The following is a 27,327-nucleotide window of genomic DNA, read 5'->3' as shown; positions in this document are numbered from 1 at the left end:
ACAGAACTGCACATTTAAGGGGCCTTTTATTGATCCCAGCACAAGGTGCACCTCTGTAATGTTCATGCTGTTTATTCAGCTTCTTGATATGCCATACCTGTCAGGTGATTTAATTATCTTGGCAAAGGAGAAAGGCTCATTAACAGGGATGTAATCAAATTTCTGCACAAAAAAAATACATTTTTTTTTTGTGTAGGGACAAATTCCAGGATCTTTTATTTCAGCTCATGAAAAATGAGACCAACACTTTACATGTTGCGTTCAAATTTTTGTTCAGTGTATATTAAAAAAGACAAGAGAGAAAAATATCCCATCAACTCTTTAAAGCTGATTTAATAAAAACATTCAATTTGTACATTTACAGTAACGTAATACAGTAAACAATAGCAATATTCAACAGATATAGAATATGCTACTTTGTAGAATATGGTACCAATGTTTTCAATACACACATGTCCTGTGTACTTATATTACCTGTGGTCTCACAGCCTGTTGGATCATCACTACTTAAATATGGTAAATTCAAAATCACATAGCAACTGGTTCTCTATAATCAATGAATATTAAATAAAGGCTAACATCTGCTCCATATAAAAAGGTAAAAGAGAATCAAACAAGTCACTTGAGTAAGGACAGTTTCTGGTATAAAGCACTGAGTTCGGTCCTGAGTTTGCTGAAGGACGGCCGGTTCCTGGAGTCGTACTGCCAGCAGCGACACATAACGGCATACACATCTGGAGGACAGGAGTTTGGGGCTAGCATCCGGTATCCTAGGAGACGGGACAGGAGAGCATGATTGGACATCAGGTTGGCTTCACCTGGGGTTAATCCAGAGGGGTGTAATGTTTTGGACGCCTGTATAGAGCTGACCTAACTCCATATTCTACCCAGAGTCATGTCTGTTCTATACACTTCTATAATGTTGCATCTCTACTCCTAAACTAGTTACACGGACTGTCTGAGTTAACCTTGTATCCTTATAGACCTTTTTATTTTTGCACTGTCTATGCACACTCACAGAGTCCTGCACACTTACAGAGTCCTGCACACTCACAGAGTCCTGCACACTCACAGAGTCCTGCACACTCACAGAGTCCTGCACACTCACTCCAACTGCTCACTCACGCATAATATGCACATACATTTATACTGACTCGACACACACCAACTCGCATACAAGCTGCTGCTACTCTGTTTATCTTATATCCTGGTGCCTTGTCACCTTACCCCTATACATATCTACCTCCATCACTCCAGTATCCCTGCACATTGTAAACATGGTATTGGAATTGACCCTGTATATAATATGCTTACGTACTTATTGTGTTCCTCATATTTCTCGTGTTTTTTTGGTCCAGTATTACATTGCATTGTTGAGATTTGAGTTTGCAAGAAAGGCATTTCACTGCACTTGTTCATGTGACATTAAAACTTGAAACTCCTACAGAGCAAATTCTGACTCATGTTAGAAATCTCAATGACTCGCTGGTACCTTTCTCCACCTCGTCCCGTGTCTGCTGGTTGGACATGCTGGTGTAGGGGGTGACTCCCCTGGAGAATATCTCCCATAGGAGAACTCCAAAACTCCACACGTCACTCTCCGTGGAGTACCTCCCTGAAACACAGGCAGGGGGCAGCATTGAGACAGCTATTACATTTGATGATGATCCTATTCAACTGTACTACAGCACACTATTTCACAATCACAGCCTGAGAAAAGTAGTGATAAAGTTTTAAAAATGAAACTTCCTCTAAGCCCCAAAAGGTATGTTCCGACTTTCTTTCTGACAGAACTCTTCTATGTTTCGCCAGCACTCCAACCCCAGTTCAGCGTGTGTCTGTTAGAGATGACATTTCAGAGAAATACAAAAGCAGTACACTGATCACAGGGTACGGAATGATGTCTGGGTTGACAGGTTGTTGCCGTGTTTAGTGAGTTCTCTAACCTTGGGATATACAAATAGAGATTTAGGAATAAAGAGAGGAGGGGAGAAAGGGATGGTTGTGAGTGTTGTGGGCGCGGGGCAGAGCCAGGTACCATAGTTGAGGGCTTCGGGGGCTGTCCATTTGACAGGGATCTGTTTGAGGCCCCCCGCGGCAGAGTAGACCCCGTCCTGCTGCTCGCGAGACATCCCAAAGTCACTTATCTTCACCCTGCTCTGTTCTCCCACCAGACAGTTACGGGCAGCCAGGTCCCTGCACACACACACAGAGAGACAGAGAGAGACCGAGACAGAGAGCGAGAGATCGAGACAGAGAGAGAGACAGAGAGAGAGACCGAGACAGAGAGAGAGACCGAGACAGAGAGAGAGACCGAGACAGAGAGAGAGACCGAGACAGAGAGAGAGACCGAGACCGAGAGAGAGAGACCGAGACAGAGAGAGAGACCGAGACAGAGAGACCGAGACAGAGAGAGAGACCGAGACAGAGAGAGAGACCGAGAGAGAGAGAGAGACCGAGAGAGAGACCGAGACAGAGAGAGAGACAGAGAGAGAGACCGAGACAGAGAGACCGAGACAGAGAGAGAGAGACAGAGAGAGAGAGACCGAGACCGAGACAGAGAGAGAGACCGAGACAGAGAGACCGAGACAGAGAGAGAGACCGAGACAGAGAGAGAGACCGAGAGAGAGACCGAGACAGAGAGAGAGACAGAGAGAGAGACCGAGACAGAGAGACCGAGACAGAGAGAGAGAGACAGAGAGAGAGAGACCGAGACCGAGACAGAGAGAGAGACCGAGACAGAGAGAGACCGAAACAGAGAGAGAGCCAGAGAGAGAGAGAGAGAGCCAGAGAGAGAGCCAGTGAGAGAGCCAGTGAGAGAGCCAGGGAGAGAGAGACAGAGAGAGAGAGCCAGAGAGAGAGCCAGAGAGAGAGCGAGACAGAGAGAGAGAAAGAGAGCGAGAGTCAGAGCGAGTGAAGGAAGCAAATGACAGCCGATAAATAAGTGAGAGAAAATCAGCCCCTCTTGTCATCTGTGGGCTCCATGATGCAGGGTATAGTAGTGAGCGGGGGAAGTTTGACATGCAGTGTTAGGAGGAGTGTTAGAGGGTAACGGGGGCTGGAGCATCCAGCCTGGATGTGTTCCTGCTGGGTTAATTATCCAGCACTCCTCTGATGAGCCAGGAGCTAGGGCTCTGAGCCCTACGTCCTCTGCTCCTCTACTACCTCCTCAGCGACACAGCAGCTTAACACTCCTAGGGTCATTCCTACGCTATAGGCTTCAGTAACCCCTGCACACTGGGTTAACTTCACTGTCCCAAAAACCTCAATCTGTTTCATCATCTAGAATAAATTGTGCAATCAAAGGAAATGTAATCTTGTTGTATGTCAGCCTTCATACAGCTCCATAGCTGGGAAGACTAGATCCATCTCCCTAGCCTCTCACCGGTGGATGCATTTCTTGCTCTCCAGATACTCCATGCCAGATGCCACATTCTCTGCCATTTTCACCAGCATATTTGACTTCAGGTTGTGACCTTCACAGCGCAGGAAGGACAGGAAGTCTCCCCCTGGCAGAACACACACACTTTATTAGTCCATTGTAATGATAGAATGTACTGTAGCTGTGGTTAGATTGTAAAGGCCCTCGACAGATTGGCTCACCCTGTACCAGCTCCATAATGATATAGATGGGTTGTTTTTGTGTGCAGACACCAATCAGTTTCACTATGTTAGGATGGTCATACTGCTTCAGGATCCTGCACAGCAGAGAGAGAGAGACAGCAAGGTCAATGTGAATGAGAGAGAGACTGAGAACGAGAACGAGAGAGGGAGAGAAACAGACTGACCTGGCCTCCATAAGGAACCTGTTCTTGTGTTCTGGGGCCAGGTTCTCTCTGCAGGCTTTCACAGCTACAGGTGTGTTATCAGAAAGCAGACGACCACTGTACACCTCTCCAAAGTTACCCTGGACAACAGACACACATCTGGCTTCATTCTGGATCTTGGCTAAAACAAAAACAGAATGCCAACCTGACAATCAGAGCCTCTCATAACTCCAAACAGACATTCCACAGGTGGTGAGCTCACCCGGCCAATGCTCTGCCCCAGGATGACATCATCGTGTTCCAGAACCCACTTGTCCTGGAGGGAGAGAGATAGAGAGGAACCAATCAGAGACACCGGTGCTGCTGTTCCTTCTGAATGGGTAGAGCATTTCGGACAAACTTCTAAAACTGCATTGTGTAAAATAGTGTGTGTGTGTGTAGAATGGAGACCTTGTAGTGTGTGAAAAACACTGGAGCCCTTTTGATGGGCAGCATGGGGGTAGTACAGTATGTATGCAGCTCTAGACTCTAGAGAACATGTGAGTGTGGTATGTATAGCAATCTGCAGGAGGATGAAGAGCAAGTATGAGTATGTGGATCTTGGGAGCTCATTAAAATCTGATGGATCCTAACGCTGAGACAGCTGCTACACACAGAGTGGTGAGCAGAGCAGGTGTGTTCCGAGCCCATTCGCTCCCAACATGCTCAGGAGAGGTGCGCATGCAGGCACACACACACACAGTGTTTTGCACACACTACAAAGTCGCTATTCCACACACACACAAAACATAGGCCTACATATATACATACAAGAACACCCCCTGACTCACACATCTCCCTAAACCCACAGGTCCACCCAACACCAGCACACAGGAACGGAGACACGGGGCCCAATAACAACACTTTTCTAGGCCCCAGACTTAATTGATGGCCGCATCGTTATTCTCAACCTGTTGGAAGCATTAACCAACAGCCACATGTCCCACAGCACAGAATGAGAAGGGCATCTGAGGGCTTTTACTGTGGACAGATTTAGAACACCATCTGAGATAACATTTTACGTAATTCATCTGTAAAAGTATAACTCCCTGATAAATGAAAGGTACAATAAAAATAAAGGAGTCCATTATGTAATTACAGAACTACTAGAGAAAGATAACTCAACATGTGGGAGTGTAATGTAATCCTTATTTAGTTAAGTGAAACTAATAACGTTATATTTAAGAAATACTTAGACAAATAAAGCATTGGGGAACCTTGAATTAAACACAATAAAACAAAACAATGGACTTTTCAACAAAGGTAAAACAAGATCGACAACAGATTATAGTTGACCTGTGTGTGTGTGTGTGTGGGCAGCAGGTGCGTTACCTTTAGGACAGGTCTCTTCAGGACAATGTCGGACCTCTTGGTGACGTGTTGGTGTGACGAGACCAGGTGGTTCATCAGCATGGGAACGGTGTGGAATCCCTCTCCATCCAGGCGGTACATATTCTAAACACACACACTTTATAACCATACAAACTGTACAGACATGATCATATTGTAAATACACACACACACACACACACACACACACACACACACACACACACACTTTATAACCATACAAACTGTACAGACATGATCATATTGTAAATACACGCACACTCACTCACTCACTCACTCACTCACTCACTCACTCACTCACGTCTGTGCTCTGGATAAGGAAGTGCCTGCAAGAGCCAGCCCAGTGGACAGAGAGGACATACTCCTGTTTGCCCTGACTCTGTCTGACCAGGAAGTCTCCATCACACCTCAGCAGCTCCTGGACTTCAAGCCTGGGGATGACTCCGTGGTACCAGTTCTGCTGCTCCAGGGGGCGCTCTACCTCTGGGACTGGGGACAGGGCAGGGGGCACCTGGAGGGGGTTCACACAGCAAGGTCAATGAGGGGCCAGGTAAGGAGGGACCTGGGCATGGAGCGCCCACTGTGAGGCTCATTCATAAACAATAGATTGATTTCAATGTGAGATTAGTGCGGTTTGAGATGCATGAGTCCCACACGTGTCTCTCTAGATGAGATTCAGGGGAACAAACACTACTAAAGTACATCCAGTGGTGTAGTGGAGGGTAAACAAGTCAACACAGTTTACACACCTTTTTTTTTGCCCAGCAGTTTACACACCTTTTGCGGAATAAATGCATTGAAAGAATAGGAAGGATTACATTTTTCACCACAACCGGCGATCAGAGTTTACCCACCAACTTTGTTACCACTACATCACAGACGAATACATAGACAGGGCAACAATACACTGCCAAGGAGACTAGATACAAGGAAGATACAGCTGCCAACAACATTGATCAGGAGATACAAAACACACTGCTCAAAAACAATACAATGTATATCTAAAGACCACACACATGGATACCTAGTGATTTTTTGTTTACTACAGACAACATGGCGCCAATTCAAAAAGACCCTACTGTTCAGATGACAAGATAAGGCATACTACAACAAACATCTCTAGAGATAAGATAGATAAAGAGGAAAGACAGATGAGAAACAAGGCGTTTTACTACTGGAGTCCTACTCTGAACAGTTTGGCTTACATAGAAAACACGGCCAATTGCTGTTTGACAAGGGAACTGTTTGACTGTCTGACTTGAGTTGTTTGAATAGACAGAGACAGATAAATCAAAGGCAGCAGGTGGGTGAAAACAGAACAGGTCCATCTGTGACAGGGGTGATCACAATAATGCCTCACAGACAATGAATGACCATAGTTGACCGTGTAGGAACATAACAGATTGTGTATGCTGCATCAGTGGTATGACCACAACTGTGTAGTATGTATGACCATAGCTGACTATTTATGAACACTGTATGTTACATCACTGACCGTGTATTTGGGTTTGAACAGGCCACTAAGGTGGCTAATGATGCCGTCCACACTGAGGTTTCTGAGGCCGTCCCTCTCCTGAAACAACACAGAGCACAACCATCATCAACCTCTCTTTTAGGAATGCTCATCACCACCAGTACCTGTGTTAATAATAACAACATGTAACAGCACTCAGAAACACTTAACATAATCCACAGATGAGGAGAGAATGTCACAATATCACAAAACATTACAAAAATGATGAGTAGAGAATATCAAAGAAGAAAATACTTGTTTGCTTTAGGGCGGATCTGGATAAAACAGCACGATGAGTGAAGGAATGCACTCGAGTCAACACCATGACAGACAGCAAAGTATGCAAAGCACCAAGATCCTCAATCATGCCTCTGTTTCAATAGAGATGGTTTTGTCTGAACGAGACACGAGAATAGGTTGTCCTCAGTACAGAACAGACTGGTTGAGTCAGTCAGTAGTTCAGATGCCTTCTAGTTAAACTGTAAGGTTACATAAGGGCAATTCCACGGCAGCAGAATGACGCTGGAATTTTTTTATTTAAAAGTATGCCAAACAAAAACCACTGATTGCAATGTTAAACAAGTCATACAACTCTATGCACAAGCAGTACTTCTAAACATTTCCACATAATTTTACAAAAACACATTTACTGCAAGAACAGTGCAGATGTAAAGTTTGTTAAATGGCTGCAATCCCACTACCGGGATCGATATGACAACTACCAGTGAAAATAGAGGGCGCCAAATTCAAACCACAGAAATCTCATAATTACAATTCCTAAAACATACATGTGTCTTATATAATTGTAAAGGTAATCTTGTTGTTAATCCCACCAAAGTTTCCAATTTCAAATAGGCTTTTCAGCGAAAGCATTACAAACGATTATGTTAGGTCTCCACCAAACCACACTAAGCACAGCCATTTTCCAGCGAAATATAGCATTCACAGAAAAGCAGAAATAAAGATAAAATGAATCACTAACCTTGAATTATCTTCATCAGATGACACTCATAGGACTTCATGTTACACAATACATGCATGTTTTGTTTGATAAAGTTCATATTTATATAAAACAATCTGAGTTTACATTGGCTTATTAGATTCACTTGTTCCAAAAACATCAAGTGATTTTGCATAGCCACATCGTTTCAACAGAAATACTCATCATAAATGTAGATGATAATACAAGTTATACACATGGAATTATAGATATACCTCTCCTTAATGCAACCACTATGTCAGATTTTTAAAAAAGTTTACGGAAAAAGCAACACATGCAATAATCTGAGACGGCAATCAGAACAGAAGCCAAATTAGCCTCCATGTTGGAGTCAACAGAAACCAGAAAATATATGATAAATGTTTCCTTACCTTTGATGAACTTCATCAGAATGCAGTCCTAGAAATCCCAGGTCCACAATAAATGCTTGGTTTGTTCGAAAATGTCTGTTATTTATGTCCAATTAGCTACTTTGGTTAGCGCGTTTGGTAAACAATTCCAAAGTCACAAAGCGCGTCCACTATAACGTGACGAAATGTCCAAAAGTTCCGTAACAGTCAGTAGAAACATGTCAGACGATGTACTGAATCAATCTTTAGAATGGTGTTTACATATATCTTGAATAACGTACCAACCGGAGAATTAGAATGACTTCAGATGACCGGTAGAACGCAGGTCCTTTACCTGTGAACGCGCATAGTGAATGCATGGTCAACTCGTGGCAGTGGTGACTATTTCCTGTCTCATTCGACCTCCCTTCACATTAGTCATCAGACAAAGTTCTATTGACTGTTGACATGTAGTGGAAGGCGTAGGAAGTGACAACTCATCCATATCTCGCTGTAATTTCAATGAGACCTTGGTTGAAAATCTGCCACCCCCAGAAGAAAAAAAACAGGAAGTGGAATTTCTCAGGTTTTTGCCTGCTATATGAGTTCTGTTATACTCACAGACAAAATTCAAACAATTTTAGAAACTTCAGAGTGTTTCCAATACAATTTTAATAATAATATGCAAATATTAGCAACTATGACTGAGGAGCAGGCCGTTGAATATGGGCACCTCTGTGCACCTTTCATCCAAGCTACTCAATACTGCCCCTGCAGTCATAAGAAGTTAACAGAATGACTGTAAAATCTCCTTCAGTTTTTTTATGTGACCACGTTTTCCAAAAACTCTTAAATATCTACTACAAATTAAGATTCAAAGATGTCTGCAGAAAGATTGGGGTGTCAGCTATAGCATGATACCTTGAGTTTGAAAAAAATCTCTATTTTGGATATTGAACTACAGTAAGTGAAGTGGATTACCACCCGGTAACAGAGTGATGGTAACATAATGACATCATGGGTGCTGAACTCTACTATACAGACATGCATAATCATGAATGGCATTCTCTTCATGGTGATGTATCCTGTTTGGGTATTATTCTACATACCGGCTATTATTCTAATGAGCACCGCCCCAAAACAAGATGAAATTTGGTTGGTCCGGACCACACCAAATCTGTACCAATCATAGACGTCTATGTTTCACAAGTTTGTACATCACAGATTAGCACAGTAGAGTTCAGTACAGCACAGCAGAGTTCAGTACAGTGAAGTATAGTACTATACAATAAAGTATACTGTACTCTACTCTAGGGTGCTCTACTGTAGTGTACTAAACTCTACTATACTGTAAAGTACAGTACTGACCTATTAAGTTTTCTTTACTGTGCTGTACTCAATCAAATCAGTTTGTATTAGAATACTATGAAACACTAAGCTTAGGAGCTCTTCCCAACGATGCACAGTTATAAATAAGAAAATAAGAAAAATACAAATTGTAACACAAGAATGAAGCTGTATAAAAGGGAGTACCAGTACCATGTCACTGAGCAGGGGTACAAGGTATTTGAGGTAGATGTGTACATAAAGGCAGGGTACCTTGACTCGGCATCAGAATGGATAACAATAAGAGTAAAATAAAGAACAGAGTAGCAGCATATGAATATTGTGAAATTATGTGTGTATGGCGTCGGTGTGTGTGTGTGTGTGTGTGTGAATGGGTTTGTGTGAGACTGTCAGTGTAATCTGGGTTGGCGCCCCCCCCTTGGGTTGTGCCGTGGCGGAGATCTTTGTGGGCTATACACGGCCTTGCCTCAGGATGGTAAGTTGGTGGTTGAAGATATCCCTCTAGTGGTGTGGGGGCTGTGCTTTGGCAAAGTGGGGTTATATCCTTCCTGTTTGGCCCTGTCCGGGGGTATCATCGGACGGGGCCACAGTGTCTCCTGACCCCTCCTGTCTCAGCCTCCAGTATTTATGCTGCAGTAGTTTATGTGTCGGGGGGCTAGGGTCAGTTTGTTATATCTGGAGTACTTCTCCTGTTCTATCCGGTGTCCTGTGTGAATTTAAGTATGCTCTCTCTAATTCTCTCTTTCTTTAACTCTCTCGGAGGACCTGAGCCCTAGGACCATGCCTCAGGACAACCTGGCATGATGACTATTGTTGGGGGATTTGTATTATTTGATTTACACAACATGCCTACCACTTTGAAGATGCAACATCTTTTGTATTATTGTGAAACAAAAAAGAAATAAGACAAAAAAAAAGAACTTGAGGGTGCATAACTATTCACCCCCCTAAAGTCAATACTTTGTAGAGCCACCTTTTGCAGCAACTACAGCTGCAAGTCTCTTGGGATATGTCTCTATAAGCTTGGCACATCTAGCCACTGAGATTTTTGCCCATTCTTGAAGGCAAAACTGCTCCAGCTCCTTCAAGTTGGATGGGTTCCTACTGATTTCCAGCAATCTTTAAGTCATACCACAGATTCTCAATTGGATTGAGGTCTGGGATTTGACTAGGCCATTCCAAGACATTTAAATGTTTTCCTTAAACTACTCAAGTGTTGCTTTAGCAGTATGCTTAGGGTCATTGTCCTGCTGGAAGGTGAACCTCCGTCCCAGTCTCAAATCTCTGGAAGACAGAAACAGGTTTCCCTCAAGAATTTCCCTGCATTTAGCAGCAATTCTGACCAGTTTCCCAGTCCCTGCCGATGAAAAACATCCCCACGGCATGATGCTGCCACCACCATGCTTCACTGTGGGGATGATGTTCTCGGGTGATGAGAGGTGTTGGGTTTGTGCCAGACATAGCATTATCCTTGATGGCCAAAAAGCTCAATTTTAGTCTCATCTGACCAGAGTACCTTCTTCCATATGTTTGGGGAGTCTCCCACATGCCCTTTGGTGAACCCCAAACATGTTTGCTTCTTTTTTTCTTTAAGCAATAGCTTTTTTTCTGGCCACTCCTCCGTAAAGCCCAGCTCTGTGGAGTGTACGGCTTAAAGTGGTCCTATGGACAAATACTACAATCTCCACTGTGGAGCTTTGCAGCTCCTTCAGGGTTATCTTTGGTCTCTTTGTTGCCTCTCTGATTAATGCCCTCCTTGCCTGGTCCGTGAGTTTTGGTGGGCGGCCCTCTCTTGGCAGGTTTGATGTGGTGACATATTCTTTCCATTTTTTATTAATGGATTTAATGGTGCTTCGTGGGATGTTAAAAGTTTCTGATATTTTTTTATAACCCAACCCTGATCTGTACTTCTCCACAACTCTGTCCCTGACCCATTTGGAGAGCTCCTTGATCTTCATGGTCCCGCTTGCTTGTTGGTGCCCCTTGCTTAGTGGTGTTGCAGACTCTGGGGCCTTTCAGAACAGGTGTATATATACACTGACATCATGTGACAGATCAGGTGACACACACAGGTGGACTTTATTTAATTAATTCCGTGACTTCTGAAGGTAATTGGTTGCACCAGATCTTATTTAGGGGCTTCATAGCAAAGGGGGTGAATACATATGCACGCACCACTTTGTTTTTTATTTTTTTGAATTTTTGAAACAGGTAATTTTTTTTATTTCACTTCACTGATCTGGATTATTTTCTGCATGTTCATTACATGAAATCCAAATAAAAATCCATTTAAATTACAGGTTGTAATGCAACAAAATAGGAAAAACGCCAAGGGGTTAATACTTTTGCAAGGTACTGTAATGAATGAGTAGAACCTGAACTCTGAACACACAATGGAGGACTAGAAACGAACAAGAGCCAATAACGTCATGTTTTACAACATCTTACACAATGAGTGCAATCACAGGTCAGGTTCCCATAATAGACAAGACAATGAAACAGACACAAGGGACAGAGATCATCTCAACCACAGGAAGCATGGTATCTCTTTCAGATGAGTGGCAGGGATCAGAGGGTGTGTGTGTGTGTGTGTTTGAGAGAGAGAGGGAGAGAGGGAGAGAGAGAGACCTACACTAGAGGTGATGGAGGACAGGGAGATACGGTCCTCTTCCAGCCCCAAGGCAGGAGGGGGTTCACTGGATCCCAGCCATTCCAGCTTCCCCTTCAGCAGCAACCTCTGTGCCTCCAGCCTAGTTCTAGCTCCCAGGGACAGCATCACCTGCTGTCGGCTCTCCTCCAATGCATGCCTCTTACTGAACTGGTAAACCCTGCAGAGAGAGAAGCAGCCTGTCAGCTCATCAATTAAAGCATTGTGATGATACTGTGGAACAATGTGTTTCCATTACAACAAGTAGCAACAATTCCATTGACTGTCGCCTCACTGTCAATATATTTACAGCGTAACTGACATGCCCGATGGTTTTACACAAGAATGCTGGTTCACTGGCCCATCTCCTACACCTTAGCCATATCACTTCCGCAGGGCACTCACCAACAGTATAGTTTAATTGAGATATTCTATATGGGAGAAGTAGGGTTAAAGATGCCGTAAGTCATGTCAGAAGGTAGCAGATGTATTTACTCAACAACAGCTGCAAATTCCTATAAAACTACATCACGTTTTGAAGTTCACTATCCTTACTTTGTCTAACAACACTATCATGAATCTAGTGAAGAGGTTTTGTGGGTCAGAGTGCAGTATTTATTTAGTTCATAGCACAAATGTTTGTTAGCACGTTTCTCACATGGGAGCAGACCAGACCAGGCACGAGCCTTGTAGGGAGACGTCTTCATAGTGTGACAAATTCCCATGATTTGTGAATCTGTTTGAACCAATCAGCTAGTGCGATAGCTAAAATGGCTTTGTAAAAATATATATTTCAGCTAATAGGGAGTATCTAACAAATTAAATACATGATGGCATTCACTAATCATAAACATTTGACATATAATAGATATGTGGGTATATTTGTGGACAGAATTCTTCCTTACTTAACTTTCAGATATTACACTGCTACATCAACTAACATCACCACTTGGGTAAAATAGTTATTTACTAATCTAGGAAGCATTGTCTGTATCTGTTGATTTCCAAAGTGTTTCATCAAACTCATGACTGCTTAAGGAGAGGCATGTTTCCCTCGGCACCAGAGAACATTAGGCTAGTGTCAGTCAACACAGCTGCTCCATCTATGCACGAAGAGCTTATTAGTAACTTCTAATAACAGCGGACAGGCATCTAAACCAAGACAAATGAGAGGAGAAGCTTGAAAAGTCTCCTCATATATCACCATGTTATATTCATAAGGCATAGTGAGTCTGTCCCCCAGAGAGCAGCCAGCTTAGCCAGCCATAGCAGAGAGGAGAGCAGACTAAACTACTCTGATAGGAGAGATGCAGATGAACACCACCGTTGAAAGGAGATCAACACACTGCACAGATATGATGCAGATCAACGCCAAAATTCATTACTCTTTTATTTCTAGTCAGTGTTGGTGAAGACAGTGGTTTGGTGCAGCCAGAGCCAACTTTATCCTGGTTCAGACCATAGAAATATAATTCTATTCTGTTTACCCAGGATAAATTATCATATTATCAGGTATAACAGCTGTAAGTACTATCTAATTACACTACATCTGCCTAAGTGCTTACCAAGTATGCTTGCCCATGTAAAGTTGGACCTTCCTGTACATGTGGATATCACCTCACCTCTGACCCCGTTTGATGCCCTCTTCCTCTGCCTCCAGCTCCAACTCCAGTTGGTTGACTGAGGCCTGTTGGGAAACCACATTACCAGCAAGAGACAGCAGTTCCTCTTCCACTACAGTCAACCTGGTAGAGGGGGAGAGACATGGGGAGAGAAGGGGGACAAAGGGGTGAAATGTGTTGTTGGTGTTGAGAGAGAGTGAGAGTGTGTGTGTGTGTGTGTGTGTGTTGTGTGTTGTGTGGTGTGTGTGTGTGTGTGTGTGTGTGTGTGTGTGTGTGTGTGTGTGTGTGATATATATATAGTACCAGTCAAACGTTTGGACACATCTACTCATTACAGGTATTTTTTAAAACTATTTTCTACATTGTAGAATAATAAACAATAGTGAAGACATCAAAACTATAAAATACCACATATGGAATCACGAAGTAATAAAAAAAAAAAGTGTCTAAATCTAAATATATTTTATATTTGAAATTCTTCAAAGTAGCCATGATGACAGCTTTGCACACTCTTGCCATTCTCTCAACCAGCTTCACGAGGTAATCACCTGGAATGCATTTCAATTAACAGGTGTACCTTGATAAAAGTTAATTTGTGGAATTTCTTTCCTTAATTCGTTTGAGCCAAATCAGTTGTGTTGTGACAAAGTAGGGGTGGTATACAGAAGATAGCCCTATTTAGTATATTATGGCAAGAACAGCTCAAATAAGCAAAGAGAAAAGACAGTCCATTATTATTTTAATCTGGAAAATTTCAAGAACTTTTAAAGTTTCTTCAAGTGCAGTCGCAAAAACCATCAAGCGCTATGATTAAACTGGCTCTCATGAGGACCGCCACAGGAAAGGAAGACCCAGAGTTACCTCTGTACAGAGAATAGTTCATTAGAGTTACCAGCCTCAGAAATTGCAGCCCAAATAAGTGCTTCACAGAGTTCAAGTAACAGACATCTCAACATCAACTGTTCAGAGGAGACTGCATGAATAAGACGAATTGCTGGTCGAATTGCTGCAAAGAAACCACTACTAAAGGACACCAATAATAAGAAGAGACTTACTGGGCCAAGAAACACGAGCAATGGACATTAGACCGGTGGAAATCTGTCCTTTGGTCTGTTGAGTCCCAATTTGAGATGCAGAGTAAATGAACGGGTGATCTCTGCATGTGTAGCTCCCACCGTGAAGCATGGAGGAGGAAGTGTGATGGTGCTTTGCTGATGACACAGTCCGTAATTTATTTAGAATTCAAGGCACACTTAACCAGCATGGCTACCACAGTTTCTGCAGAGATATGCCATCCCATCTGGTTTGTGCTTAGTGGGACTACCATTTGGTTTTCAACAGGACAATAACCTAACACATCTCCAGGCTGTGTAAGGACTATTTGACCAAGAAGGAGAATGATAGAGTGCTGCATCAGATGACCTGGCCTCCACAATCACCCGACCTCAACCCAATTGAAAAAGCATTCCAGGTGAAGTTGATTGAGAGAACGCCAAGAATCTGCAAAGCTGTAATCAAGGCAAATGTTGGCTACTTTGAAGAAGCTAAAATATTTTTTCATTTGCTTAACACTTTTTTGGTAACTACATGATTCCATATGTGCTATTTCATAGTTCTGATGACTTCATTATTATTCTACAATGTAGAAAATAGTAAAAAATAAAGAAAAACCCTTGAATGAGTAGGTGTTCTAAACCTTTTGACCGGTAGCGTGTGTGTGTATGTACAATGTGTTTTTCTGGATTTCTTTTCTCATTTTGTCTGTCATAGTTGAAGTGTACCTATGATGAAAATTACAGGCCTCAGTCATCTTTTTAAGTGGGAGAACTTGCACAATTGGTGGCTGACTAAATACTTTTTTGCGCCACTGTACATAAGTATTCATACCCTTAATCAGTACTCTGTTGAAGCCCCTTTGGCAGCGACGACAGCCTTGATTCTTCCTTGGTATGACGCTACAAGCTTGGCACACCTGTATTTGGGGAGTTTCTACCATTCATCTCTGCAACTCCTCTCAAGCTCTGTCAGACTGGATAGGGAGAATCGCTGCACAGCTATTTTCAGGTCTCTCCAGAGATGTTCGATTGGGTTCAAGTCCGGGCTCTGGCTGGGCCACTCAAGGACATTCAGACTTGTCCCAAAGCCACTGCTGCATTGTCTTGGCTGTGTGCTTAAGGTAGTTGTCCTGTTGGAAGGTGAACCTTTGCCTCAGTCAGAGGTCCTGAGTGGCCTGGAGCAGGTTTCCATCAAGGATCTCTCAGTACTTTGCTCTGTTCATCTTTCCCTCAATCCTAACTAGTCTCCCAGTCCCTGCTGCTGAAAAATATCCCCACAGCTCGATGCTCCCACCATCATGCTTCAGGCCAAAGAGTTCAATCTTGGTTTCATCAGGCCAGAGAATCTTGTTCCTCATGATCTGAATCTTTAGGTGCCTTTTGGCAAACTCCAAGCGGGCTGTCATGTGCCTTTTACTGAGGAGTGGCTTCCGTCTGGCCATTCTACCATAAAGGCTTGATTGGTGGAGCGCTGCAGAGATGATTCTCCTTCTGGAGGGTTCTCCAATCTCCACGGAGGAACTCCGGAGCTCTGTCCGAGTGACCATCGGGTTCTTGGTCACCTCCCTGACCATGACCCTTATTCCCTGATTGCTCAGTTTGGCTGAGTGGCCAGCTCTGGGTAGAGTCTTGGTGGTTCCAAACTTCTTCCATTTAAGAATGATGGAGGCCACTGTTCTTGGGGACCTTCAAAGTTGCAGAAATGTTTTGGTAGCCTTCCCCAGATCTGTGCCTCGACACAATCCTGTCTCGGGGCTCTATGGACAATTTATTCGACCTCATGGCTTGGTTTTTCTCTGACATGCACTGTCAACTGTGTGATCTTATACTGTATAGACAGGTGTGTGCCTTTCCAAATAATGTCCAATCAATTCAATTGATTCCACAGGTGGAATTCAATCAAGTTGTAGAAACATCACAAGGATGATCAATGGAAAAAGGGTGCACCTGATCTCAATTTCGAGTCTCATAGCAAAGGTTCTGAATTCTTATTTAAATAACGTATTTCTATTTTTATAAATGTGCATTTTTTTTTAATAAAAAACTATTTTCACTGTGTCATTATGGGGAATTGTATGTAGATTGATGAGGGGAAAAAATAATGAATACATTTTAGAATAAGGCTGTATCTTAACAAAATGGGGAAAAAGTCAAGGGGTCTGAATACTTTTTGATTGCGCTGTGTCTGTGTTTGCGTATAAACTAACCTGTGCTGGATCCCCTCCACTGTAAGCTCATTTAGTTCCAGCTCTCCAGTCTTTAGTCGATCTGTGTTCTCCAGAAGACCAGAGTCAAACTCCACACACACCGGAACCTCCCCTACAGACCTGAACACACACGGTGAAACTTTTCAGCCTCTTGACTGCACTAAGATCAGCATATTTACCTTTTAGTCATTTAACATATTCTCTTATCTAGAGCAACTTGCAGCCGAATACCTGTTCTGATGGATGAAACTCTCGTACTCTTTGTGTGGCTCTATGGCCTTCAGAGCAGTAGACATCTCCTCGTGGACAGATACCACCTCCTGTTGGAGCATACTGGACATGTCATAGTACTCCTGCAGGATCTCCTTCCTGGGTTACAGGGAAAAAGTCAAAGGTCTGGTAGAGGTCAGGGCAGTATTATTCAACCCTGGTCTGGGGACCCACTGGGTGTGCAGGCTTTTTTTCTAGCTCAGCACTAACGCACCTGCTTCATCTAATCAAAGGCTTGATGATCCGTTATTAAATAGGTCAGTGTCTTCGGAAAGTATTCAGACCCCTTACATTTCTCCACATTTTGTCAGATTACAGCCTTATTCTAAAATTGTTTAAATTGTTTCTCCCCTCATCAATCTACACACAATACACCATAATAACAAAGCAACAACTGTTTAGACATTTTTTGCTAATTCTTTAAAAAAAAAAACCTGAAATATCACATTTACATAAGTATTCAGACCCTTTCCTCAGTACTTTGTTGAAGCACCTTTGGCAGCGATTACAGGCTCCAGTCTTCTTGGGTATGACGCTACAAGCTTGGCACACCTGTATTTGGGGAGTTTCTCCGATTCATCTCAGCAGATCCGCTCAAGCTCTGTCAGGCTGGATGGGGAGTGTTGCTGCACAGCTATTTTCAGGTCTCTCCAGAGATGTTCGATTGGGTTCAAGGCCGGGCCACTAAAGGACATTCAGAGACTTGTCCTGAAGCCACTCCTGAGTTGTCTTGGCTGTGTGCTTAGGGTCGTTGTCCTGTTGGAAGGTGAACATTCACCCCAGTTTGAAATCCTGAGCTCTCTAGAGCACGTTTTCATCAAGGATCTCTGTGTACTTTGATCCGTTCATCTTTTCCTCAAACCCTGACTAGTTTCCCAGTCCCTGCTGCTGAAAAACATCCCCACAGCATGATGCTGCCACCACACTTCACCCCCGATTGCTCAGTTTGGACAGGCGGCCAGCTTTAGGAAGAATGTTGGCGGTTCCGAACTTCTTCCAATTAAGAATGATGGAGGCAACTGTTTTCTTGGGGACCTTCAATGCTGCATAAATGTTTTGGAAGCCTTCCCCAGATCTGTGCCAACACAATCCTGTCTCAGAGCTCTACGGACAATTCCTTCGACCTCATGGCTTTTCTCTGACATGCACTGTCAACTGTGGGACCTTATATAGACAGGTGTGTGCGCCTTTCCGAATCATGTCCAATCAACTGAATTTACCACAGGTGGACTCCAATCAAGTTGTAGAAACATCTCAAGGAAGATCAATGGAAACAGGATGCACCCGAGCTCAATTTCGAGTCTCATAGCAAAGGGTCTGAATATTTATCTAAATAAGGTATTTCAGTTTTTTGTTTTAATTGTGCAAAAATTTATAAAAAACAGTTTTCGCTTTGTCATTATGGGGTATTGTGTGTAGATTGCTGAGGAAATTGTTTTATTTAATCCATTTTAGAATAAGGCTGTAACGTAACAAAATGTAGAAAAAGTCAAGGGGTCTGAATACTTTCCGAAGGCACTGTATGTATAGTACTGGGCTGAAACACACTGTGGGTCTCCAGGGCCAGTATTGATTACATTAGTGGGTTTGGACAACAGCCAAAAACTATTATATCAAACTTCCCATGAGAGTGCTTGAATTCTTATCAAAAGGGAAGGATATTAGGTGAGATACAAAACCATGCAGTGTAACAATAGGATGACCATAGTCACAGTACTTTCCTACCACGGTGGACACACACACAATATGATCTCATCACTGACTGGGAATTCACTGACAGAGTTGTGCTTTTCCCTCACACACATACACTTACAGTACGAGTACCATCTCCTGCTGTAGGCTCTGTAGTGCCATGAGCAGGGCAGGTTGGGCCTGGCTGTAGTGGTGCTGATGGTACACCTGGGCTGCTCTGACTGACAGCACATACTCATTATGAAGCTCATGGAGCCTCAGAGTAGCCTTCACATAGCGCTCCCTTGCACGCTCACGCTCTTTATCTAAAGAAACATAAGACATAATATATATATATATATCAGTAGAACACACACAAATGTAGCATAGAATGGAAAAACAATACACATGACAAATAGTCACTAGTAATATGATCAACTGTGTTAATTCGGTGAATCATCAGGAGGTAATGGTCATCTGTTGTCCAGAATGTAATCCTTTCAGTCAGTCAAAGTGAGAGTGTGTCTGTGCTGTTTGGAGAAATGAGACGGAGCCAGACAGAGTGAGCTTCCCCACCTTTACTGGCCTCCTGGTACTTCCTCTTTGCCTGCGCTGCATCCCTCACCAGCTGTCTATAGCTGGCCTTCAGCCTCTCCAGCTCTGTCTGGGTCACCTGACAAATGGAAAGGGTATATTAGTGTTACCTCATCCAAACAAGGTGCATAAATTGAAGAACAAAAGGGATGAGTAGAGAGATATTCAGCCACTCTCTGAGGACAATGAGAGTCCTCAAATACATTTCTACTATCTAACCACACAGCACCGTCATCAGAGAGGGAAAGGAGGGGAGTTAAAAAGGAGTGGAGGTGATACTGTACAAACAAGTGATACGGGTGTGGTTTGTTAAAAGCAGGAGTGCCTTCACAATGCAGGCTTTTGTTTGACCCCAGCTTTACCACCTCTGAGACAACACAGACAGACAAGAGAGAGGAGAAAGACCAGACAGGAAAGACCGGGACCCAGACCCTACCGGTCTGTATCCCAACACCTCTCAACTCAGAAGTAGAAGCACACAGGAAGTGGTCGGTGACGTCAGAGAGGCCCTGGTAACAGAAACTGGTTTGACTTCATTTTTTTACCCTTAACATTTCCATTAGCCACCATCTAAGGCAGTGGTCACCAACCTTTTCTGAGTCAAGATCACTTTCTGAGTCAAAACACAAGTTGAGCATGCATGTTAAAAAATGTTTTAAAACATTACTTAAAAAACATACGCCTACATTAACCAATTAAAAACAGTTCTGTAGCAATGATGTTTGTGCAGTAGGCTCGGATGGCCCAATACATTATCACTGCATATTGGCTATGCTTGAAATGCCCTGCCAATTATGTTATTCTCAGAAATTTTTGAAATTATATTTAAAAAATGTAGGTATATGATCACACTGGTAATAGATCATTTGATGTAGTACTTGTGAGGCGGTGAGCTGAGTGAACATAATATTATTATATATTTATTACTGGACTGATGGCCAGCATCTGATGGTCAGTCTGAGGAGAGGGAGGGAGCAGCGGTCCCTCCGCTGAGAAAAGAGAACAGTCTTCTAGCTGATGGCAAAACTCAAGTCACACTGCATTATTTCTGCCTCATGTACCAATTCATGTTGTTCTTCCTATGACCAGAGAAAGTTAAATATTCCTTGATATTAAAAAAATCCGCTAATAATAACAACAATGCAAGCTTATTGAAAATTTGCTACACTCATTCATTGCAGCTGCAGTGCTGTTTGTAGCATGAGTGGAATTATGGAGAAAGTGTATTTTATGGCTTATAAAAGTGTTGAACAAAATGTTGAACAAAATGTTGACAGTTCTGAATAACAACTTAAACAAGAACTTACTCATGAAAACAGCAGCTCTTTGCTGTACTCATTGAGTCTTCATAGCCATCGTTTTAGAAGTTTTTACATTTCATAGGTATCAACTTTTCTGTGAAGACGCCGGTGCACTTGATTTGCTCTCTAGGAGTTCTACCTTCAGACATGAAATGGTTCAAAATGGGAACACTTTGCCTTCCCGGGACTGGGGCTGCTGAATGAAGTGCACCTACCACCAACAGCACAAAAAAAATAATAGGAACAAGGCTTTATCGTAGTTTTATTTACAGAAATGTTTGGTGATCGATGAGGAATGCCTTGAGATCGACCAGTCGATTGCGTTCGACCGGTTGGTGACCACTGACCTAAGGTTAATTATAACTATACATATATATTTTTAAGGGGTAGATCAGCTTTAATATTACAGATAGATTGTAGCTTCCATCAATGTAATTGTCTGCATCATTTCCACTTTCATCCTAGATACCTGCCTTTCTAGGGAGTTTTTCCTAGCCACCGTGCTTCTACATCGGCATTGCTTGTCCTTTAGGATTTTTGGCTGGGTTTCTGTATAGCACTTTGTGACATATATTTGATTGATTGATTGATTGATTGATTTACGGACACAGTATATTTTACAATAGTTATCTTGTTTGTTTTAATACCATCCTTCAACTCCACTCAACCCCTCCCATCTATCTCTGAACACCATCCAGTTGATTTCTAGTTGCCATATATTTTTCAACAGTGCTGTGACGTTTCACAAAAGTTCACAAAAGGTTAATTATACCTTGCACTACCAAAGTGCAGAGGATGTCTGCATTAGGTCTGTGACTTGTTTGTAGTGCACTGTACAAGGTACTAAGGCAAAACCTGACCCAGGAAACGTACGAACTGCAACCCATAAACCCAGGAATTCATTAAAGATTAACACATCATTTGCTCGCCATAATATGGTAATGATATAAATCACGGAAAGGGCAAAAACTATTGTCATATTAAAGTCCCTGATGGCTTTTGTTCATCAAAATGCATTTGCTATGCAAGAGCAATTCTCAATTAGACAACAATGGCCAAACTCAGTTACATCCCATTGGCTGTCATTTCAACTGAGTGCTGTCTGTTAATGAAGTTACAATAACTGTGCAGCTCTGCATCTCAAAGAGGAGCGCCTGCTGCACATCCACACTGGTGAAAAGGAAATGCATTAAATTCACACATTTGTGATTCATTTAACTATTTCAAGCCCAACGTTTAAAACAGCTTTCTTTGCAACCTATGCCATGATCTTCATATTAAGCACATCATATTTCAGAGATTAGGTGACCGTCTGTTTTGACTGTTTGTTTCAGGTGATAACAGTATTCCTACGTAAGCTCTTTCGGCACAATACGCCTTTATAATAGTAATATTAATAGTCACAGTAATAGCCCTTTGTGTTACAGGATCTTTGATCATTGTTATTTGTACATTTCCTGTTTGACAAGATCAGTGGCAAAAGGCTCTACATAGAGATGTATACTGTCTCTAAAATAGAGTGGTAACCAAAGAAACCATCAGAACTCATAACAAACAAACCAAATACAGTATGAGCTACAGTGGCTAGGGAAAGTATTCACCCCCTTGGCATTTTTCCTATTTTGTTGCCTTACAACCTGGAATTAGAATTGATTTTTGTGGAGTTTGTATCATTTGATTTACACAACATACCAATTTGAAGATGCAAAATATGTTTTTATTGTGAAACAAACTAGAACACACAAAAAACGGATAACTTGGTGTACAGCAATCTTTAAGTCATACTACAGTTTCTCAATTGGATTGAGGTCTGGGATTTGACTAGGCCATTCCAAAACATTTACATTTCCCTTAAACCACTCGAGTGTTGCTTTAGCAGGTTTCCCTCAAGAATATTCCTGTATTTAGCACCATCCATCATTCCTTCAATTCTGACCAGTTTCCCAGTCCCTGCGGATGAAAAACATTCCCACAGCATGATGCTGCCACCACCATACTTTACTGTGGGGATGATTGTTCTCGGGGTGATGAGAGGTGTTGGGTTTGTGCCAGACATAGCGTTATCCTTGATGGCCAAAAACCTCAATTTTAGTCTCATCTGACCAGAGTACCTTCTTCCATATGTTTGGGGAGTCTCCCACATGCCTTTTGGCGAACACCAAACCTGTTTTCTTCTTTTTTTTCTTTAAGCAATGGATTTTTTCTGGCCACTCTTCCATAAAGCCCAGCTCTGTGGAGTGTACGGCTTAAAGTGGTACTATGGACAGATACTACAATCTCTGCTGTGGAGGTTTGCAGCTCCTTCAGGGTTATCTTTGGTTTCTTTGTTGTCTCTCTGATTAATGCCCTCCTTGCCTGGTCCGTGAGTTTTGGTGGGTGGCCCTCTCTTGGCAGGTTTGTTATGGTGCCATATTCTTTCCATTTTTTATTAATGGATTTAATGGTGCTCCGTGTGATGTTCAAAGTTTCAGATATTTTTTATAACCCAACCCTGATCTGTACTTCTTCACAATTTTGTCCCTGACCTGTTTGGAGAGCTCCTTGGTCTTCATGGTGATGCTTGCTTGGTGGTGCACCTTGCTTAGTGATGGTGTAGACTCTGAGGCCTTTAAGAACAAGTGTATATATATACTGAGATCATGTGACACTTAAATAAAGTCCACCTGTGTACAATCTAACTAATTATGTGACTTCTGAAGGTAATTGGTTGCACCAGCTCTTATTTAGGGACTTCATAGCAAAGGGGGTGAATAAAAAATGCACGCACCACTTTTCAGTTGTAATTTTTGTTTAGTTTTTTTGAAACAAGTAATTTTTTTCACTTCACCAATTTGGAATATTTTGTGTATGTCCATTACCTGAAATCCCCTCCAAAATCTATTTAAATTACAGGTTATAATGCAACAAAATAGGAAAAACACCAATGGTGATGAATACTTTTGCAAGGCACTGTACAAACAAGACTCAGAAATAGCACCACTCTCAGTAAATTTGTGTGATTTTTTCAACACTGTAGGCTACTGCATATTTCTCCAGCACAAGCATTTGGCTGAAAGCCAGCATGTGAAAGTGGAAGCTACTTCCCACTTTGAAAGCAAACTGACAAGGTGTTTGGTGGAGGACTACAAAGTTCCTGGTAATATTTATCAGGGCAAATTGAGTTTTACATAGTGATATGTTCATCTGTTTGTGTGTGTGTGTATGTGTATCTGTGTAGTTGTGTGTGTGTGTCTGACCCTGCTGAGCTCCTGGCTGAGCTGGCTCCACTGCTCTGCGTAGGTCTTCCTGAGCTGCTGCTTGTCTCTGATCAGCAGGGTCAGTTTGCTGAGAGGCCCAACTTGCAGGTCCTCAGACTGCCGCCGCATCACACGACTCAAACTCTCAGTCTGAGCCACCAGCACACCCCACGACTGAAAGAGGAAGAGAGAGAGAGAGAGAGAGAGAGAGAGAGAGAGAAAGAGACCGAATTAATAAAGAGAATACTCTGCGTATCACCATCTACTGATCAAACGTAATGCTCAATCATCAATACTGTTGAAATGTCAAGTCCACTTTGCAGCTGGGGGTGGATGTGGCCTAATGTCTAAACCAATGAGCTTGCTAAAACCCACTGATATAGTGTAGGGGTCATTCCATTTGATTTCAATCACTGAATGAAAGTTCCCATTCATATTTGCCCATGGTCAGAAAGTGGTCAGAAAATTGACTTTTTGGACCGGAGTGCAAAAATATTTAGGAGATTCAAAGTCAACCCGTGTTCAAAGTCAACCCATTTTGCCTACCCCACCCTACCATGAGGCATACTATACATGCCTTAATCACTGGAAAAGATAAACGGTTGAGTTTGACATAATAAAAAAATGTAAACAGGGTTGTCAAACCCTTTAACATCAATTACCTACAAACAAGTAAATTACGCTGTTTTTTTGTTTTGGCTTATGTTGTAGCTTAGACCCTATTTTACAGAATCTGAGATGTTTATATTGTGCCCGCCATTGGTTGAGACGCAGTATACTTTTGAATACAGGGTGAATGTCATTTCAATTATAGAAATAGAATTCATAAAATGGACATATCCCAGACCACTGCCATTTAGATGGTACATCATTGAACAAAGATGGCCACTGATCCACCCACCGTGGAATGTCAACTTAAATAGGAATGGCTATTCTTTTATCTATATTCAATAGGTTTCCTATGGAAGATTGACAGTATAATTTAAAACAACTGTCACTATCAAACCCAACCGTTTATATTTTCCAGTGATGAAGACATGGATGTCTCATGTTGGGGTGAGGTATGGAAAATGGGTCAACACTGAGCACTTCTATCTTCTAAATATTTTGGCATTCAAGTCCAAAAAGTTACTTTCTGACCACTTCTATGATGGGCAAATATGTATAAAAAGTTTCATTCAAAACAAAAGATGTCAATCAAATGGAAGGACCCGTAAAGAACCTGGTTGAGCTGGCTGATGTAGTCCAGTCCTCCCCCAGGCTGGGGCCCCTCCAGTTTCTCAACCATGGCAGCCATCTGGTGCAGCTGAACAGAGAACTCCCGGTCGCTCTTGGACCGCTGGCTCATCCACTTCTTCATCACCTCCATCAGACGCAGCTCCGAGTCCTGCAGCCGCATCAGGGCCGCGTGGGCCTGGGGACACCACAGGTCCTCCCCAAACCCCATCAGATATGCACCCAGAGGAGTGGGAACCCAGTCAAACTGTAGACAGTAGACACTGGAGTGGATTTGAGTGAATGAACCACACACGTGACCTGGCTAATAAGGTGCAGGAAGATGAAAAGAAAAACTGAATGAGAATGCATGGGATTTATCCTCTCAGTCTAGACTCTGGCCTTTGGGTGTACTTTCTTTACCGGACTGTAGAGTCATTTGAATTAGTTCAACTTAGTGAGGCCAAGGTGTTTAAATAAGAATTCCAAGACTACACAACTGGTTATTTAAACAAGTTGTATTTGTGTAACTGAGCAAATGTGGCATGTGGAGGGTTTCACTTCTGGGTGATTTATTTCAAAGGGAGAAAACAGTTAGGCAGCACTTCCTCTTGAAATACAGAAGTGCTGAGAAGTGTGACATGGCTCTAAACTGTTTTTTTTCGTTTTAGTATAATTTTACTAAGTGAGTTTATTATACTATTACAGAGAAAAACATTAAAATAAGTTGGACTTGAGGCTTAACATAATGCAGCCTACTGGAATTCTGGCATCATCCATAACCACTCTCCTTTACCAAGATAATCCATCCACCTGATGGCCAAGGACAAAAAAAGGCCACTCTAAAATGTACTGTTTTGTCACACAACCCAATGCCACAGATCTCTTGAATTGAGGGAGCGTGCAATTGGCATGCTGACTGCAGGAATGCAGGTTTGCTGATGTCAAAGTGTCAGAGTGCCCCAAGGTGGCGGTGGGGTTATGGTATGGGCAGGCATTAGCTATGAACAACAAACACAAATGCATTTTATTGAATGCACAGAGATATGGTGACGAGATCCTGAGGCCCATTGTCATGCCATTCATCCGCTGCCATCACCTCATGTTTCAGCATGATAATGTATGTCACCATGTCGCAAGGATCTGTACACAATTACTGGAAGCTGAAAATGTCCCAGTTCTTCTGTGGCCTGCATACTCACCAGACATGTTACCAAATAGAGCACATTTGGGATGCTCTGGAGAAACGTGTATGACAGCACGTTCCAGTTCAAGCCAATATCCAGCAACTTCGCAAAGCTATTGAAGAGGAGTGGGACAACATTCCACAGGCCACAATCAACAGCCTGATCAACACTATGTGAAGGAGATGTATCCCACTGCATGAGGCAAATGATGGTCCCACCAGATACGTTTACTGATCCATGCCCCTTCTTTTTTTATGGTATATGTGACCAAGAGATGCATATCTGTACTCCCAGTCATGTGAAATCCATAGATTAGGGCCTAATTTATTTATTTCAATTTACTGATTTCCTTATATTAACTGTTACTCAGTAAAATCTTTGAAATTATTGCACGTTGAATCTATACATTTGTTTTGCGTACATACAGCAGGGATGAGTAATATGTTGACGAAACCAACAACTGAACATGTAAACGCGCCCTGATGATGAATTTACCTTGATCGAAATTCGATTACACAAAATCCTTTATCTAACTACATAGGTGATATGTGCATGTGTAGCTTGCTGTTGAATCCGATACAAATGGTATCATTATCAATAGCCCATGTAGGCTATCATTAAGAGTTCAATAATAGTATACTGTAGTGTAGTGTACTATGAGTTTACGTTGTCCGAAAAAAATATTCTCACCTCAGGTTATTGCAAGCAGTCCACTCCTAAATTTCAAGGATTTATAGCATATGTAAGGCTATGACGATTCTTATCGAGGAGGCATTAATTGTGCGGACAGAAACTGTTACAGTGAGTTACTACTGATATCACTGGTCTGGCTCCGCGACCATACTCGCATCAGAAACATAAAAGCAGGAAGCTAGCGCTGTCCTACCACAGCGGGACTGACTGGGGAGGTGAGTGACTGCGTCCTCTTCGGGACGGAAGGCTTGGTACAGCACAGTTCAAGAACATAACATCTCATT

At 42.4% G+C, this 27,327-nt stretch overlaps 1 protein-coding gene across 4 annotated transcripts; it reads right to left on the bottom strand.

The window, feature by feature from the left end:
* Nucleotides 1-308: 308 nt before the first annotated feature.
* On the bottom strand, nt 309-27,327 carry LOC110506107 (tyrosine-protein kinase Fes/Fps-like). Of its 4 annotated transcripts, none has more exons than XM_036963972.2 (19): nt 27,041-27,327; nt 25,171-25,488; nt 23,949-24,122; nt 19,394-19,490; nt 18,960-19,143; nt 17,108-17,245; nt 16,877-16,996; nt 13,615-13,737; nt 11,978-12,173; nt 6,652-6,729; nt 5,458-5,667; nt 5,139-5,261; nt 4,030-4,083; nt 3,789-3,907; nt 3,604-3,698; nt 3,386-3,509; nt 2,039-2,196; nt 1,493-1,615; nt 309-770 (listed from the first exon to the last, which is right to left on the bottom strand). In XM_036963972.2, the coding sequence occupies exons 2-19, from the start codon at nt 25,393-25,395 to the stop codon at nt 619-621; spliced, it is 2,493 nt and encodes an 830-aa protein (XP_036819867.1). In that variant the 5' UTR covers nt 25,396-25,488; nt 27,041-27,327; the 3' UTR covers nt 309-618. The 4 variants fall into 4 exon arrangements, with proteins under 4 accessions (XP_036819867.1, XP_036819868.1, XP_090078535.1 ...); XM_036963973.2 differs by having other exon boundaries at nt 25,171-25,431; nt 27,041-27,324; XM_090222409.1 differs by having other exon boundaries at nt 17,108-17,196; nt 27,041-27,252.

The sequence above is a fragment of the Oncorhynchus mykiss genome, chromosome 26, assembly GCF_057628025.1.
Source record: "Oncorhynchus mykiss isolate SJ-2025 chromosome 26, ASM5762802v1, whole genome shotgun sequence".
Taxonomy (NCBI): Eukaryota; Metazoa; Chordata; class Actinopteri; order Salmoniformes; family Salmonidae; genus Oncorhynchus; species Oncorhynchus mykiss.
The sequence above is the reverse complement of the archived record's forward strand: the minus strand, read 5'-3'. Positions and strand labels throughout refer to the sequence as shown.

Bases quoted from the DNA above. Each gene is read 5' to 3' on its own strand.
- LOC110506107 (XM_036963972.2), bottom strand. From the start codon at position 25,395: ATGGGGTTTGGGGAGGACCTGTGGTGTCCCCAGGCCCACGCGGCCCTG. The intron at 12,174-13,614 runs GTGAGGTGATAT...CTCTCTCTGCAG, and splicing joins GGCATCAAACGGGGTCAGAG to GGTTTACCAGTTCAGTAAGA. The intron at 771-1,492 runs GTACCAGCGAGT...CCCGTCTCCTAG, and splicing joins ACGGGACGAGGTGGAGAAAG to GATACCGGATGCTAGCCCCA.